We start from the raw sequence: 19,283 nt of genomic DNA on the forward strand, positions 1-19,283 counted from the left end.
TAACTTAAAATATTTTCTCTGTCAAGTCCACAAACTGCAGTGAACTTTGATTTTTTTTCTTTTAAAATAAATGACTGATATAGTTAATAAAAGCAGGAAGCCCATACTGATTGTGTTTAATTTCTCTGTTGAACACTATTTAGTAAAGGTAGACAATCAAGTAGAGAGAAGCAACATAAGCATGTGTGCTATCACACACACATATATACACACACTTAAATAATGCACCATTGCCAGTTAAACCTATTTATTTCTGGAAATCATTTCACTTTTTAAAAGTTCTAATGTGTTGAGGAAAAATTCACACAAAGCCTTGAAAGCATCCCAAACAATATGACTATTATATTAGCTCCTCTTGGATAGGACGCTAGAACTACAATGGCAAGAAGAAATATAAAGAATCCCTTGTGAGATATTACTTTTCTTAAAAGCTTTAGGTTGTTATAATAAAATAATTGGCAATTGGCACCCTCTTCCACTGTGTGTGTTGTCAATATTGCATTCTGACTATTGTCCCCATCTGGAGAAAGAGACAATGATGTGTACGCTAAAAACAATATATATTAAATATTTAAAGCCATGATGTTTATAAATTAAAGCTATAATAATTAATTCATTTTATTTTTAATTAAACATTTTATACAGTATATTTTGATCACATTTTCTCCTCATTCAACTCTTTCCAGATTCTACTCACTTCCCTGCCCACCCAACTTTAGATTCTTTCTCTCCTTCTTTTAAAAAGAATAAAGAATATTAACAAAATCAAAATAGAACAATAAACAAATCCTCACAAAAACACAAAAATGAAAAACAAAGTAAATAGATAAAAGAGCAGTAACACACAGACATACAGACACACACACACACATACACAAACACACACACACACACCCAAATTAAGCAAAACAAAAATAAAGGTTGACAAATACATCACTGAGATCATTTGTGTTGTCCTGTTATCCTTGACTTGGAGGCTACCTAGAGTGAGGTTGATATACCCAGTGACACTCCACTGCAGGAAAAATGATATATCCTTGGTCAGCAGGTATCATTGCAGATAAAGCTACGATAACTCTGGTGTATCAACTCTGAATCGATCCTGTTCTGGATAAGTCTCCCCTGTCACTCTTATCATGACCTAAATACCCTTTGCATCCAACTTCAATATGTAATTTCAACAGAAATCTGTGATGTCAGATTCCTAATGACACAGCATTAGAAACAGTCTAAAGAGTGGAAGTGATTTAATAGTCTCTCCTGCTTTAGATACACATGACACGCATAATTAGTGAGTCTCATCTGCCCTTAATTTATTTATAGTTATTTATCCTTAGAACTATGGCATTCACGTTTGTTTCCTCTCCCTCAGCTCCAAGGCTTATTTCTTTAAGTGGGCAGTAATTACAGGAACTCAGAATATGTGACTTCTTTCACTCTGTCTTTACAGGTAGGATATATAAAAGTCAGTCTTTAGATATTATCTGATTGAAACCTGATCTTTCCCATGCATATTAAGATAGCTCCATTCATGAGCATGAAGTTCTTAGTTAATGCTTTTTTTAGCTTTATTCTAAGATGTTTTATTTGATGCTATCATAACTAGAAGTGTTTGTGATCTCTTTTGAAGTGTGTTTGTTGTTGAAATATTTATTTGTTTGTTTTACAGCCTAACCACTGTTTCCTCTTCTTCCTCTCCTTCCAGTCTCTCCCATCTTCTCTCTGCCCCACTCCATTTCTCTTGTGAAATACTTGTTTAACTGTGTATAGATATGTTTCATTTGTCTATCTATGCAAACGTGTTATATTTGTTTAATTATGTTAAGATGTGTATCTGTTTCACCTTGCCTGCCTGAGGCACCTGATTGGTCTAATGAAAAGCTGCATGATCAATAATGAGGGGGTACAGGTGGGACTTCTGGACAGGGAGAGTAAGCAGGAGGAGGAATTTTGAGTAGGACTGAAAGAAAGAAATAGAGATACCACCACTGTGATGCCAGGGGCCAGACAAACAGACACAGAGGAAGCAGTGAAAGTAGAGAATGCACAATTAAAGGAAGGCAAAAGGCCCTGAAACAAAACATAGATGAATAGAAACAGGCTAAACTGAAAGAGCTAGTGGGCTAAGTCTAAACTAAGGTTGAACATTCATAATTAATAATAAGTCTCTGTGTCTTTATTTGGGAGATGATTGGTGGCCAAAGAAAATTCCAGTTGCAAATGGTGTCCAACATGCAGCTTGAATCTCCACATAGGACGTGAGAAAGCTAGAAAAAATTTAAAAATGAATACAGCTTCTTTAGGAGGCACTTCTGTGCAGCAGAGCACTGAGCAGCTGGCGTGCTAAGTGGAAATAGCAAACTAAGTAAAAATGCCTGCTGCTGTGCAGATACCAACTTCCTAGAGCTGGGGTAGTTAAATGCAGCTCTTGGTTAAATACATCTCTTGGTTAAATGCAGCTCTCAGCTAGACCTGTGATCTTAAGGATCAGCTCTCATAGACCCAAGGAGCAGGTAGAGTTAACCATCAGAATCAAAACTGCTTAGCAGTTTAAGATTTGGCTTATGTGGCCAGAGAAAGCTATAGGTGCACAGTGAAACATGTCCAGATCAGAAATTCTTTAAGCAGGTTACAGTTTGAGTAGTTGGTTAAGAAAGAAAAAATGGGTATAGACAGTCATAAAAATAGTTTAAAAAGAATTAAGTAAAGTCTTTAATGAAAGAGTAAAGTAATATAAAAAGAATAAACAATGCAAAGTTGAGAAATACACAGGGAGTCTGGATCCCGTATGGCAATTCATTGACTTTGAAATTTTTAAATGCTGATATGCAGATGCCCATATTCCCACTAGGTGGTTTTTGGTGATTTGGTGGGTTATGGATGTTTGTCATCTACTTAGTGGGGATATAGAGATATAGGATAAAAAGACTATTCATCTCAAATATTTTACAATGGTACAGATTTTTTGTATGTTGTTACAAATTTAAGGTCAATTTTGTTGTACATATATATATATACATTATTGTATATATGATATATATATATATATATTTCTACTCTTGCTTAAGGTATTATACCTTTGAAGTTCATTTAAAGTGTAATATAAAGATCTAGTCTGTGAAAGCTATCATTACAAACTGTGTAGGATAATTAAGTAATGAAGGCTAGTACTTAGTCATCTATAGCAATCAAACTTGTGGTAATTCTACGTATGTTTTTAAGGTTGAACATATATATTTTAGATAGATAGATAGATAGATAGATAGATAGATAGATAGATAGATAGATAGGTGATCTTCAAATGCTCCAGTGACTTGTAGAATATGACATTTAAGATGTTGAATAACCTAACATTTTTCATGACTGTGAGATATGTCTACTCCTGGCAGTACCAATCTATTTCATAAAAGGATGATGGGCATTGAAGACCCTTCAAGTTGAGTTTGCTTTCATTGAGGTAAAACTAGATATTTGGGCAGGAAACTCCCTTGCCTTGATTGCTGACAGTATCCTGTACAAACTGGACATGCAAGAAACATAGGAAAATGACCACCAAAGTTTGCTAAGACAAGGTGGGACAGTCCTTCAGAATTTCAGCTTCACAGGAAAGTCTCAGATATTCTAGGCTTGTAGGTTGAAGATTGATGTACTAACATTGTAGAGAAACTTGGGGTGACTGTCCAGGCAGTCAGGTATCTTTGTCATTTCTATAGCTTTAGAGGTTGCTTGCTTTGCATTTCCTGTTTACTGGGGTAATATTATATCCTTCTTAGGTGTCTGATGAAGTTGCAAATGAGATAGTTATAGTTTTCAATATTACAAAATTCAGAAAACAAACTTATATAAGAGACACAAAGTTTATGAGATTGAGAAACATAAAAGCTTAAATTGTTTATCTAAGGAAATGTTTTGAGATCTAAAAAATAATTTTGAGTTGGCTATACAAGTTAGGATAGAAAGTAAGTTAGGTTGACAATTTTGGACTTATTAAGATAGGATAGATAATGGAGCAATTTCTCTGAATTTGCCAAATATAAAAGGATTACATATTATGAATGGAATTCTTACTTGATAATTGTTCTTTTTGTTTATAGTCTTATTGTGATAATAATAAAATCCTTTGTTTTTTAGACAAAAAAGGAAAAAGTTGTACAATATTTGTTTCTCTATGCAAAGATGCATTGTATTTGTTTAATGATGTAAAGATGTGTTGCTGTCTTACCTTGCCTGTCCAAGGCACCTGATTGGTCTATTAAAGAGCTGAAGGACCAATAGCATCAGAGGAGGTATAGATAGACTTCTAGGTAAGGAAAGTAAGTAGAAGGAGGACTTCAACTTGATATGCCATGTTAGTTACCTTGATATCTATGGGAAGCTTGCCCTCCTCTGAATAGAAATTGTAGCTAGAATCTTCTTTGGGCCACCAACATCTCCCAAATAGACACAGAGATTTAATATTGATTATAAATGCTTGGCCTTAGCTTAGGATTGTCCCGTTAGCTCTTTTAACTTAATTTAACCGGTTTCTATTCATCTACATTTTGCCTCAGAGCTTTTATCTTGTGAGTTATATTATAGTGTCCTTGATCCCTCTGGATCCCACAATCTCCCTCCCCCTACTGCACAGGATTCTCCAAGCTCTGCCTAATATTTGACCGTGGGTCTCTGCATCTGTTTCCATCAGTTGCTGGATGAAGATTCTATGATGACAATTGGGCCAGGCACCAATCTGTCAGTAATAGCAAAATATCATTAAGAATCTATTTTTTCATGTTTGATTTTATCCTAGGCCTATTAGGTATCTAACCTCTGGTCTTGGCCCTTCAGTCAATGTCAGACATAGGCTCTCTCCTCTGGCATCAGTTTCAAACTGGACCAGTAATTAACTGGTCACACCCACAATTCCTCAGCACATCTTGTAGACAGGATAAATGGGGTTAAAGGTTATGTGACTGCTTTGGAGAGGAAAACCCAAGAATCATTATGTTATACATCAAAAACCTGTACTTCACAAAATTGGAAAAACCTAACAGAAATGGACAAATTTCTTGATAGATAGCACTTACCAAAATTATATTTAGATAGATTTGCTTTTAAATAAACCTATAACCCCCATGGAAATAAAAGCAATCATTGAAAGTCTCACAACCAAAAAAAGCTCATGGTCAGACTGTTTTAGTGCAGGATTCTACAAAACTTTCAAAGAAGAGCTAATACCAATACTCCTCTTATTATCCCACAAAATAAAAACAGAAGGAACATGGCCAAATTCATTTTATGATGTCACTGTCACTCTGACGCACAAACCATGAAAAGACTCAACAAAGAAAGAATTATAAACCAATTTTACTCATGAACATTGATGAAAAATACTCAATAAATTACTTGTAAATTGAATCCAAGAAAATATTTAAAAAATGATCCACCCTAATCAAGTAAACTTTATTCCAGAGATACAAAGATGGTTCAACATATGAAAAACTATCAAACAAACTAAAAGAAAAATACACATAATCATCTTATTAGATGCTGAAGAAACCTTTGATAAAATCCAACACCTCATCATGATAAAAATCTTGGAAAGATCCTCAACATAATACCTGAACAATAAAAGCAATACACAACCAGTCAATTGCCAACATCAAATTAAATGGAGAGAAAATCAAAGAAGTTCCTCTAAAATCATGGACAAAACAAGGTCATTCACTCTCTCCATATCTATTCAATATAGAACTTGAAGTTCTAGTAGAACAAAAAGACAACTAAAGGAGATAAAGGGGATACAAATTGGAAAGAAAGAAGTCAAACTTTCGCTATTTGCAGATGATATGCTTGTATACATAAGCAACCCCCAGAAATTCTACCAGGGTACTTCTACAAATGATCAACACCTTTATGAAAGTGACTGGAAACAAGATTAATTCAAACAAGAAGTCAGTAGCCCTCTTATATACAAATGAGAAATGGGATGAGAAAGAAATCAGGGAAATAAAACTTTTCACAATAGTCACACATAATGTGAAATATTTTGACGTAACTTTAACCAAGCAAGTGAAAGATCCATTCGACAAGAACTTCATGTCTTTGAAGAAGGAAACTAAAGAAAATATCATAAGATGGAAATATCTCCCATGCTCATGGATCATAGGATTAACATAGTACAAATGGGCATCTTATCAAATTCCCATAAAATTCCAACACGATTCTTTACAGACCTTGAAAGAACAACACTCTTCTTCATAATTAACACTTTCAAGCCAAACTTTTTCTAGATTCATGTTACTTAAATTTTAAGTGTAGTGGAGGAGGAAGGAAAAAAGATGAGAATTGGAGAAGCAAGTGTAAGAACAGTAAAGATGATCAGATTTTGCACTTCATAGAATTCCTTGTAAAGTCTTTATAGATTCACAACTTTGGATATCTTCCTAGTGTGAATTGATCTTCTCCACCAACCTTCAGTGGATCTCTTCAACTTGGTTTGTTCTTCTGCTTTAGGAAAATGCCCCCAGAGTGGAACCTCTATAAAGTTGGGCAACCTTTCTGTTCTTTTCCAAAGTCATTTTTAATATGACACCGTAGATTTTAACTACTTGCTAAGCAATACACGATCACCTTCTGTTTCATAACTTACTGATCTACAGATTAACCATGTCTAACATAGTTTCACATAAGTAATCTTAATTTCATTTATTTCAAATGGCAGTACACGTATATTTCAATTTCAATGACTGGCCAGTGACCAGAAATGTTCCTATCAGGTTTTTCTCTGGGCTTGGGAGAAGTAGAAACTATTTTTAGGAGGCAAAAGCAGGTGTTTTTCTTAACAGTGAATGACAAAGTCATCCAGACAGTTTTGCAGAGTGGATTATTAATTTTTTATTGTTATCAGGGGCTAAAAATCCTTAGCTAAGAAGCAAAGTGGTGTTTTAGATTAACACTTTACATGACACATACAGTGGGTACTCTGAATTTACCTTGAAATAACATCACAAATCCATTGCCTATTGTTTATTGGTTCCCATTGATTCTCTTTTCTGTTTATTTTTTTTTTGTTTTGTTTTGTTTTGGAATGGAAACAAAGTCAAATTCTGCAAAAAAGAAATTCTTAGGAAAACAGGGATGTTATATGAAAATTGAAACAGAAGATTCTAGGAGAGTAAAAGCAAATGCCTAGCTTGGGAAATCATAAGTCTCCCACAATTAAATCCAACTTATCACCCCAAATTTGCCATAGATGAGTGTGGGGGGAAAGAGCATACTACATGAGCATGTAAAAGTTAAAATTGTGCAAAAAAATGCTTGCTAGGAAAGAAAACCCAGTAAACGTTGGTCTTCCTGGCAAATTTGTTTTTTGGCAGACTTGTTTTTTTTTTTTTCTGTTATTAGAGAGCCACGGAATACTATTAGAAAAACGTTGCTAACTAAGTCTTCCAAACCCAGTCATGTCTTCATTACCATTCTCAGTGAGTGGAGTACAGACAGAAGATACAACACCAATACAAGTATGCATGAGCACACTCACATAAAACATACATACCGATAAACATGTGCATGTGCACACGCACATAAAACTTACAACACTAGTATATGTATGCATTGCATGTTCACATAAAACTTTACCCATCTATCTTTGGAGGATCATGTATCCTTAAGAAGCAGTGTTCCCCTTGATCTCTGAGTTTTGGGTTTGGGGGTATCCCTGGACACTTGTGAACTGCATGCTTGCTAAGGAGAGACAATTTGACACAAAACCCTAAGTCACACTCACTAGCAGTGCAGAGTTTGAGGACTATGTGATAAGCTGCAACAATATTAACATTCAGCTGCCAAAGGAAAAGGATCATAGAAGGAGAAATTCAAAATCAAAACATTCTTACACACCAATTTTATAAAATTTCTGATGTGGGCATGTAGTTGTTGAGAGGGTTAGACTGGACATAAATAAAATGCTCAGACCAATCTCTAAACACACAGACACACAGACACAGCACATACACAGACACACAAAAATATCTGTGAATGGATGTCAGCTGTGACAGCTGACAGCAGGCCCAGGCTGGGTGGGTAGACACTATGTCTAACGTGGCTGCTTTGAATATTCACAACTCCTCCAAATATCAGAAGTAGAGAACTTCCAAGACTTCTACAGTGATCTTGACCTTCATCAAGAAGCACATACCATTAGGACATGATCTGAGTGCCCTGCCACGTCTTGGCCTCCTACTTCTTAAGTTATGCTTGTTTCTTAAATTTTCCCTGTTTTCACTGGAAAATTTCTGTATGTGTACGATATGTATATATGATCATATCCAGTCCTTACTCTCCCTATCTAATTTCCCCAGGAACCTTCTATCTCATCTTACTCTGTATACAGGCTGGCCTGGAATTCTTTTTGCAATCCTGACAGGCCTTGAAGCTTTGACCATGTTCTTGCCTTCTACGTCTTAGCAGCACAGCTGTGAGTAGCCACACCTGGAATCCCATTTATTTCTGCTCATGTGATTTCGTTTAGTCTTCCTGATTTTCTTACCTCATTTCATTGTTGTATGAGCTCATTATCTTTTGCTTTCTCTTAAGTGGTTGACTTGATTCTACTTTGCCTAGTCTCCTGTAGATTCCCAAAATCTGGTTCCCAGCTCTATCTATTAGTTTCTCCTTCCTGAGTTAGAAGTCTTTTTCCATCTTTCAGTAACGGAGAAAAAGAGGTGAGCAAGGCAAGAGGAGGCGTAATGTGACTTCAGGCTGGGGATGCATAGAGTTGCCTAAGGGTCATGATCAGTTGCCATTGTGTTTGAGGAATGGACGATGTAATAAGAATCAAAATATGTGTTTTGAGTGCAACAACTAGGTCAAAAATATTGACAAGATCCAACATGGCTATCTAGGGATTGTTGTGGTAGTTTGAATGAGACTGGCCCCCAGAGGCTCATGGATTTGAATGTTTGGTCTCCAGGAAGTAGCATTATTTGAAAGGATTAGGAGGTGTGGCCTTGTTGAAGGAAGTGTTTCACTGTGGGTGGGAATTTAGATGTTTAAAAGCTGAAACCAAATCCAGAATCTCTTCTTGCTGCCTGTGGATCCAGAGATAGACTTCTCAGTAACTTCTCCAGCAGTTTGTCTACCTGCATGCACACTCCCCACCATGATAATGGACTAAACCACCGAAACAATAAGCAAGTCCCTATTAAATATTTTCCTTTATAAGATTTGCCATGGTCTTGGTTTCTCATCACAACAATAGAAAAATAACTAAGACATTGATTCTTTCAGGTGGAAGGCTGGAGCCACAGGGGCTGAGGTGGGTGCAGTTTAGTTACTTGAAGTCACCTGATGCTGCCACTGAGAATAACAAAGCAGTTATCCATTTAAAGTGTTAGGATAATTATAATAGAAAGAGGGCACTTAATAGCTTTCTACAACTCCAGCAAGCACAGGAATTTAATTGAAACTGAAGAGTGTATCTGTGAAGAGTGAGGATTGCCTTAACAACAGAACAACCTATTCAATCAAGCAGACAATTTCTTCTTAAACAGGTTTCTGGATCATTGCTATGCTACAGACTAAGCATTTAGAGAAACCTACAACTTTGATATTCTTACCTTGCTTCCTGGTAACACACTGGCAGTGATGACTATGTTACAATAATGTTATTATTAAATACTAATCATGGTACCAAAGGCCAAATCTTGTTACTATGTGTCAGGAATGAATGTGGTCACTTTACAAATATGGGTGGATCCATCCTCACCAATACTGTAAGGAAATTTGCCAGCATCTAATTTTCAAATTAGGTAATGAGTATAGTTGTTCATTTGCTCAATATCAACAGGTGACCAGCGTAGGAACCAGAACTGAAAACCAAGGAGCTGTTGCTACAGTTTATGTTTGACCTATTAGGGGAACACACTAGCATTTCTGGTCTCTAGAGCAATGTGATCTGAATTTCATATGACTCTTGGAGACAATGTATGTGTGACTCTGGTCAACTGAAGGAACTTCACACACTCCAAGGATGTTTAGAGTTCTAGAATCAAGGGACATATTTTATGGGTCTTTAATAAATATATATTTTAGAAATGAATAGTGGGAGGTTGTAGAGACAGACAGGAGAGAGAGAGAGAAAGAGAGAGAGAGAGAGAGAGTACATTTTTACAAACTTCAAGTGATAAAAATGCAAATGCCATTATATATACCAATCCTGAAACTCCTTTTCAATATATACACTTAGAATAATAATTCTCTAAAAATTGTCTTGCTGTTATTAATATTTAATGTTATGCTATATCAATACAAATATTTATACAAAGGTATGTTGGACTCCCTCATTTTTTATACAAAACAACATGATGTATCATTATAATATCATAGACACTATTTGAGGACTACCCATAGGTCTTTGAACAGCCAAATGATTTTTGATCAAGAATATGAAAAAATAGAGAAAAACATGGAAGCATAGGTTCTACTATTCTTTACAGAAAAGAATATGAACAAAATACAAAACACAAATGCACGTGTAAAGGTAACTGAACTTAACTGAGCAAAAAGTCAGTGTTAAGAAGCTGTGATCAGTTAAACTGGGGTAAAAAAGAAATAAAAAGGGTAAAGATGGAATTTTAAGGGATAATTTATTGCTTATCTCTAGAAGTATGGGGAACTAGAAATAATAGTTTTGAGTTAAAATTTGCCAGAAATGGATTAGGGTTTTCATTTGTTTGGGTTTTTTTGAAAAATAAAGGAAGTATATTAGATATGGAAACATGCCTTCCAAATTTCACTTCTCTGAAATTTAAGAGCCAAAGCCTTGCTGTTGTCCAGCTCTGTATAACGGCGAGATGATGAATCTTGAAATTATTTCTGCTCCAGAATGAGTCAGTGGCTGAAAGTGGACTTGCTCTCAGACAACTCCACCCCTAAAAATAAATGTTTTGCATTCCTGCAGGAGACAGTGGATGTTGTCTGTTAAAGAAGTCATGGCAGTCATGGGGTCCTGCCTCTTTTCTGAGCACCTTGGGAAGGTGCAGAGCAGAGAAATGTCTGCATGCTGGCTGCTGCTGGTGGCTTCCCTTTGCCATCTGCTGTGTTGCCATCTTTGTTCCAGTGGAGACTCCTTCTGGGTTTTGCCCAACAGAGAAACACCTGCCTTCTGCATTCTGCCCTCTGTAGTACGCAGGGGAATGCCTATGTGTAGCAGAAGCAGAGGCAATGCAACTAGGAAATGTTTGCCGCTGCAGTTGAGAATCTTTATAATATGAAGAAACTCACTATAATGTTTTCTTTTCTGTGACTATACTTACTTCACTAGAACCATTGGATAGACATTCAGAAATTCTAAAATACCAAACAGACAAATCATTAGGGAAGTGACGTGGGATTTCCCTCTGTATGCTGTGAATACCATTGGTGAATAAAGAAGCTCTTTTGGGCCTGAGATAGAATAGAACAGAGCTAAGTGGGGGAGGGGGGAATTAACTGAAGGCTAGGAGACAGAGGGTGGAGTCAGAGAGAATGGATGGGGCTGCAGCTGAGAAAGAAACACTGGAACCTTGCTGGTAGGCCACAAGCCTCGTGGTAAAATATAAAATAATGGAAAGGGGTAAAATTAAGATGTAAAAGTTAGCCAATAAGAAGTTAGAGCTAATAGGCCAAAGAGTGATTTAATTAATACAGTTTCTGTGTGGTTATTTCAGTTCTGGGCAGCCGGGACAAACAAGCAGCCTTTTACAACAGGGAAACCTTAACTTTACAAAAAAGATTTTTCCTTGTTTCCCTGGCAAACTTAATTATATAGTTGATTGTTCATGTGCTTCTAATTATTTGTGTAAGTGGCATATAAGTTAGTTAACTCAAATCTGAATTCTTATTATGTCAGTGTTGACTTATAAAAAGAAACAAATAGTGATGTTGATGAGTTATAATTCATTAGGTCCTTTATCCAAATCCCAGATACTTTATGGCATGAGGTCTACCTCATGCCATTTTATTACAGTTAAGTTCTCCTAAATTAAAAACTAGAATAACAATTGCTACCTGAACCTTATTTTCTATTCCGTCTACCCTTATTGAACTTCTGACACATATCAAGCCTGTGGGTGGAAGAGCTATACTATTAAAACATGCCTTCCAACACATTAGACTTGTGACATGATTATTTTCAATCTAATAATAACCGTGTGGGAACATCTAAGCCAATTTATTCCAACTTAGGAAAGACGCCACTGGATCCTCACAGAAACAGTAAAAGGTCCCCACAATTAATTCTTGTGCTGTATTTATTCAATCTTGTATGCATACCTGAAGCACTCTGACAACTATTTACTTTCCAACAAGCAGACACATCCGGGCAATGCAGACATAACCTGCATCGAATTAAAAAACCATGAAAGGACAGGATGGACTTGACAGCTCGCCCGAAAGGAGCAGTGAGAAATGACAAGTTCTCAAAGACAGACTGGCAGGGGTGAGGGAGGGAGAGGCTCTCATCTTAGGGAGCAGGAACAAACACACTGAGGTAAACCTGGAGCGGAAGGGAACGGGGTGTTTGCAGATTATGTGATCATGTTCCCTTGTAGATTTGTTTTAATTTCAGGAGAAATGTGAAGCACAGCATGAAAATCAACAAAGGCTGTTTATGTCTTAAAAAAAAAAACAGGGGAAAAAACAAAACAAAGGATTTATCAAGATGTTGTTCCTTCCAAGTATACTCTGTATATGTAGGGCAAGACTGTGTAGACTCCAAGAAAGATCACTAACACGGATAAAGCTGAGCTCAATGGAGTGGTTTTCTAAGGGTTTTTTTCTGGAGACTTTATTTGGGTAACTCATTCCAGGGTCTCTGCTTCTCTAGTTTAGGATTTTCGTGGCTGAAACAACCAGGAGGTCCTTTGTGTTACCAACTAAGTTTTCTATCATTCTAAGCCATATTTTAAGAGGTACATCTACTCTAGCAAAAATTTGGATTACTTATTGTGCTCCCCTCCCCAGACCAGTAGTTCCAAACCAGTGGGTCATGACTCCTTTGGAAATACCCTATCTCTGAAAATACTTGCATTACAATTAAAACAGTACAAAATTATAGTTATGAAGTAACCAGGAAAATAATGGTGTGGTTGAGGGTCAGCACAACATGAGGAACTGTATTAAAGGGTCTTGGCATTACAAAGGTTGAGAGCCGTTTACTCCAGACTATTTTAGTCTGGAATAAATATGAAGTAATATGTAGTAAATATGAAGTAATATGTAGTAAATATGAAGTAATATGTAGTAAATATGAAGTAATATGTAGTAAATATGAAGTAATATGTAGTAAATATGAAGTCGCTGTCATTTTACATATCAAAAGAAACACAAAAAAATCTATGTTTGCTTATTCTAAGTAAATAAAATCTTTGCTACCTTTATGTCCTAATTGTTTTTGCAGTTTATGCTTTTATGGATACAAATAGATTCCCGAAGGAGATGGATTTCAAAGAGGACAGGCACGCTTTTAAGCCTGCAGTTTACAGAAGACATGTTAAAGGAGAAGGACTTGCCGTGGACATTTATCATATATTTTGAAGCAAAGATCTGTTCTTCGTTCCTGGTTGTTGTCATCGAATCCATTGGAGTATCCTTGGTGATAATATTGCTTATCAGATGACCCGAGAATGTGGGGTAGGGGGTGGGATCTAGCCCTAGGATGTCAGCAGCTTGCTCAGAAATTGGATCAAGGGATAAGAAGATTAGTATATTTTGCCCATCTCCTACTTCTGCATAGGAGATAGAGGATGCAAACTGAGTTCTACCACAAAAATCTCTAGTGAAGGGTCTGGTAAACTTTTGTGTTAATGATAATAGAAAAAGAAATTGTGAAAGTTCTCAGTTAATTGTTAATCACTTAACAGCTCTGAGATATACAAATAAAGTATATTCTATATTTTTGGTTGTGAGCCTAGCCTTTAATGGCTGAGCCATCTCTCTAGGCCTAAAAAATATTCTACGTCCCCATATCTAGTTAGTATATTTACCATGTAAACATATTGAATATGATAATTTAATATTTATATTAATATTTAATTATGAAAATAAACAAAAGTCTGACTCCAAGTCCCAGGCAGTAACCCTTAGGGAGCCCATCCATCAGAGCTACATAATGCCCCAGCATCTCCAGAGTAGATTCTTCTCTTGGTGGTCTGTCCTGTCTCACAGCATCCTTCAACACCTGACACCGTATGGGCTGTGAAGAAATAAGCCATAATTCCTTTCCCCAGAGATTGTTCTTTGTAATCTTCCTTCGCTCCAGCTTCCACAGAAATGATATGCTTGCTGCTGCTGGTTGTAGAACTTGTTCCAGGACTTGCTACCTTTCTGATTAACACTATTACCACCCCAGTGGACCTGTTTGTGCCAGAGATCCCTTAGGTTTGGGAGAGTGCTGGGTAAGGGACTCTCACCTTTTCCTCATTTTTTTTGTGATGAGCAACTCTTCTGTACTATACTGAAATAACATTGGTAGCAAGAGGAGCACACTTCCAAGTGCTATGAGCCGTTTTTCACTATCGGACTAGAGTAGGGTCTGTGGAGCCATGAATTAGTACTTTGCTAGGAGAAACACCCGAAGCCTGAGTTTTTGGTTCCAGCTGATACCCAAGGCAGAGCTATTTTGTGTGATTCAGTCTATATCTTCTGGGGACCTTTCTAAGGTGAAACACTAGCGTCAGAATTGTGTTGAGTCAGTAGGATGTCCCGTTGGAATCAGGGAGTAGGAGAATTACTTGTTTTGGGAGAAGGATGCAATGTATGTGTGAGAAGGAGTCTCCGGAATTGAACGACAAAACACCTAATGCAACCAGATAAAAAACCACGTGTCTAGATGGAATAGATCTGTGTTCTAGAAAAACGTTTTTCTGGATCCGTAAATGGTGAGGTTTCCCACCATTCTACAAGGGATAAAAGAATTGTTTGAATGAATCAATGTTTCTTTTAGAGATGAGAAAAAAAAAGCAAGTTATAACTTAGTTGAATTTCAAAGGGTAACATGAATATTTTTAAAAGACTGGATGGGATGCAAATAAAAAAAGGAAATGGTAATTGCAATTATCACAGAGATTGTTAATAAAAACATCTTGGAACTACAGTGTCATGCACCATTTGTCAATCCTGACTCATAAATTACATGTCTTCCTGCTATATCTAATGGACCTTACCTCTCTCTCTCTCTCTCTCTCTCTCTCTCTCTCTCTCTCTCTCTCTTTCTCTCTCTCTCTGTGTGTGTGTGTGTGTGTCTCTGTCTCTCTGTCTCTGTCTCTCTCTGTCTCTCTGTCTCTGTCTCTCTCTGTCTCTCTCTGTCTCTCTCTGTCTCTCTCTCTGTGTGTCTCTCTCTGTCTCTGTCTCTGTCTCTGTCTCTCTCTCTCTCTCTCTCTCTCTCTCTCTCTCTCTCTCTCTCTCTCTCTCTCTCTGTGTGTGTGTGTGTGTGTGTCTGTGAGGGTGGAGAAGAGGGAGAGAGCACGTTTGGCGAGTGATCATCAACCACCGACCTTAAATTATTCCATTAAGTTTAACAGTTTTCAAGTGAGTGAAAACGGGCTGCTGCATGGAAGTTTTTCAGTTTTTCAGTTGTAACAAATCCAGAGTGAGTTGGAATTCTAGATGAAACAGCAGGAACAGCACTTCTGTATGCCACAATAAATTATCCATGAACTTGGTGGGCTTTCTCCCCCAAAACAGACCTGCATAAAGGCGACACTCCTGCCCTCTATAATCAGAGGTGACAGCTGGCCTGTGCGGACATTTTTGCAGGAACATATTCGGAAGCAAAACCTCCTGTGGTCATTACAGAACAGGGACTTTCGTTGTTTTCAGGGTCTCGCGGGAAGCTGCACCTAAGATATGCCCAGTGCTGGATGAAAGAAACGCCATTCCGTCGGAACTCCAGACTGCATTTTCCCCCAAGCAGCTGGCAGTTTGCCACACTGCAGACATCTGAAACACTGAGTGATATTTAAAAACGGATCTAGTTCTTAGCTGATGTGTTGACACCAGGAAGGGAAAACATTCAAATATCAAGCAAAGAAGCTGACGATATTTAAACATACAATGTAGAGTTTCTAATTTCTGCCCCAACCTTTTCCACTCCCTTGGAATAGCGTCTAAAACTCTCAACAGGTGTTCTTTCATTTTACAAAAAAAAAAAAAAAATCCATAACTCTGCATACAGTAGAAGTAAACATTTTACTTGTCCTTTGGCACTTTAACATAAAATTTTAAAATATTTCAAATAACCCACGGCTTGTCCGTGACCGAATAGAGCTCTGGTAAAAATAAAATATCTTTCAGTTCGTTCAGCACCAGCTGGCTAAATTTAAACCCTGCATTATGCAATCTGAAAGCGTCCTTGCTTTTGCACCGTGTCTTAGGAGATTCTCGTCTAATGTCAGTCACTTCCAAATCGCTTCAGTCTCTTAACACCTAAACACAGCACAACAGGACCAAATTAAGGTGTTCACAGGCAATTGGAGACAGAAAAAAAAATCCATTTGAAAGTGGATATAGGGCATGATACCTTCAAAGCACAATCTCCCTCTCCTCTATTGGAGTTTGTAGCTGCCGTAATTAGGGCTGGCAGATCCAACTGGCAGTGCTTTTCTTAATTCTGAAAAACATGTAAGAACCTGATTCTTTAATCTTTACTCCAGTAAGACTCCAAGAGGACATAAGCCCACAGCTAGAGCAAAAACCACAAAATTAGACTATGTCTGGGAAAGAATAATTTCCCTACCCTTCTCTGAGCATGCTGAAGCAGTTGAAAGTATTTCAGACTTTTCCTGCCCCTCATTCGATTCCATGAAATCTATTCCATGAATAGCATTCATATTTCTTGATTTTTTTAATTTAAAAGACAATCTTTTTTTTCAGTTTACCTTATGGCCTTATTATTCCTTAATAATAAACACAAAAATAATTTATTGTAAAGAAATTAACATATGAGGTTCTCAATTTCATATCCAACAATGCTACGCACAATCACAAGAACAAATCCAAACTGCTCAGGTTCCTTTATAATGATGACAATTGACTTTCAGATTTCATGGCACTTCAGTTATAGACTATTTTATAGCCTCAGTACACACACAGGACTATATTACACATACCTTTGTACCAGAATCCGCCTTAACTCCGTGGCGATGCTCTATAGACTCACAGCACTTCACTTAGTAGGCTCCTTCCTGTTTCACATACAGCCAATTTCCCAGTCCCCTGAAAGCTACCAGCAGAGTGGAGACCAGCTCCACTGAAGTCAATGAAGCAAGGAGATGGGGCCGGTGAATTTATTTTCGCCCTGTGTCCAAAGGATGCAACTTAGCACCTATTTTTAGGAACTGAGCTCTGTATAGGTGGGGCTTGAGTCAACCACTCTTTTCAGAAGTGAGTCTTTGAGAGCATGCTGCTTAGTAGTGTCCTGGACAATGTATGCGTGGCTCTCACACATGTGCCATCAATCACGCTGCCTTCTGCAGCCACTACCACAGCAAAGTCTGAACTCCCCAACATAGTATAAGAAATAAATTATGAAAGAGGTACAAAGATTATAGCCTTCAATTGCTTCCATATAAAGATAGCTTTACTTATATAAGAATTAAGGAAATGAAAATAAAGCAACAGGAAATAAATGCTATTTATTCTGTTGGGATAGTGATAATTAACTTGGGTCCTTTGGAGGCAAAACTTTATTTATTTTTTTTATTTTCCTTTGTATGGGAGGTGGGCTTTCCTGTGTGAAACACGCTATCAAGGAATTTGGGATCCTTCTCCCTCAGTTTCAGGAGGCTGGAATTACAGAGGAATAAACCTGGGACCAAGATAGAACATTTGTCTTTAATTTTTAATTTATATACTCTTGATAGGTAATTTTTTCAAGTCTTCACTCATAGATCAAAACCATACTGCAATGTTTAGAAGTAAAGGAGGATCTTTATTTCTTTCTTTCCTTTTATTTTGTGGCAGAGAATAAGGAAGAAAGGAATGAGAGGCTTTGTAGAGAGAATAAACAAACAAACAAACAAACAAACATATTATTAGTCTTAAGTTATATGGCACAAGGAAGAGTAGACAGGAAAAGGAGTCATCGCACGTGCTCGTGAGATAATTTGATTTAACACCTATTGCTACCATCCTACCGTCTCAGCCCACCCTGCCAGCCTAACTGGAGACGGACAGAAGTCCACTAGAGTTGCTCTTCAGATCCCTTCAGCTCCCTGCTGCCAGCAACTAACACATTCTAAGTCAATATAAAGTACCCCGCTCAACAGCCATTCATCTCTTCTGTAACTTCCCTCGAGTGGTGTCCTCTACGTATCCAGCTGGCTTCCCAACAAACCCAAGTAAAGGAAATTGTCTCCCAACTTGAAGAAAGCATCTTCCTGACACAATGCTTATTACATCCAAAATACAAGCCAGCGTCTAACCACAGTATGTTCAAGAAAGAGCAGCACATTTTTCAATATACAATATTAGTTTTCACTTAAACTTATTATAAGTAGTGATATCGAGGTTTATTAACCCTGAGAAGTTTATTAAATTGTACTGAATATCCCTAAGATTTGTCAGTGTAATCTATTTCAAGTTTTACTGATGAACGTGTGTGGCCACTGCTGGGCAAGAAGCCATTTGAATTTTAAAACATTAATATTTAATGGGATTTTTAAAATTCAGCTTCTCAGTTGTACTAACTACGTTTCAAGTTTTTTGTCACCATTTGTGTCATGTGGTTTTGCACTGCGAATGCTTGTGACACCTAGAAAGTTCTGCTGGACATTGTTCCTGTCACCCTGTGTTCTGTTATCTAAACAAGTTCCACATCCTTATACATTCTGACGTTTTCATTTTTGACTAAATTAGAGTAAGTTCAGGAAACTTTGTATGGTTGTTGCCAAGATTAAATGAGACAATAGATTAACTAGTACATTCATAATATTACTACTCCAGTATAATATTTCTCAGTAAATCATGCTAATGCAGTATGATCATATTCATAAGAAAATGACAATAGAACTGAAATTATAATAGTTATGAGATTGGTCTTAAAATATAAATGAAGTAGACTTTATTCTTTTTATTTGTTTATTTATTGATGACTAGTGATATGCTTTTGAAATAGGGTAAATTGTTTAAATATCTGACGTCTGCTTCATCATCTCTCTTAGTCACAATCTTCTATTACTTTAGTGACTAATTTCTTGATTGATTCTTCAAGTTTCATTTACAATGATCTGCTCTCAAAATTTAAAATTTATACATTTGACTTT

At 36.9% G+C, this 19,283-nt stretch overlaps 1 protein-coding gene across 2 annotated transcripts in view; it reads right to left on the reverse strand.

Annotated features, from left to right (window-relative positions):
• Xirp2 (xin actin binding repeat containing 2) overlaps positions 1 to 19,283 on the reverse strand; it is a 293,783-nt gene that overhangs the window by 61,865 nt on the left and 212,635 nt on the right. Inside the window, exon 5 of one of the 2 annotated variants that reach the window (XM_038337549.1) lies at positions 1,142 to 1,150. The exons of the other annotated variant lie outside the window; for it this stretch is intronic. Within the exon in view, the coding sequence (XP_038193477.1) occupies positions 1,142 to 1,150 (9 nt within the window). The remainder of the gene's footprint in view (positions 1 to 1,141; positions 1,151 to 19,283) is intronic. 2 annotated transcript variants of the gene reach the window in all.

Source organism: Arvicola amphibius, chromosome 7, assembly GCF_903992535.2.
Source record: "Arvicola amphibius chromosome 7, mArvAmp1.2, whole genome shotgun sequence".
NCBI lineage: Eukaryota > Metazoa > Chordata > Mammalia > Rodentia > Cricetidae > Arvicola > Arvicola amphibius.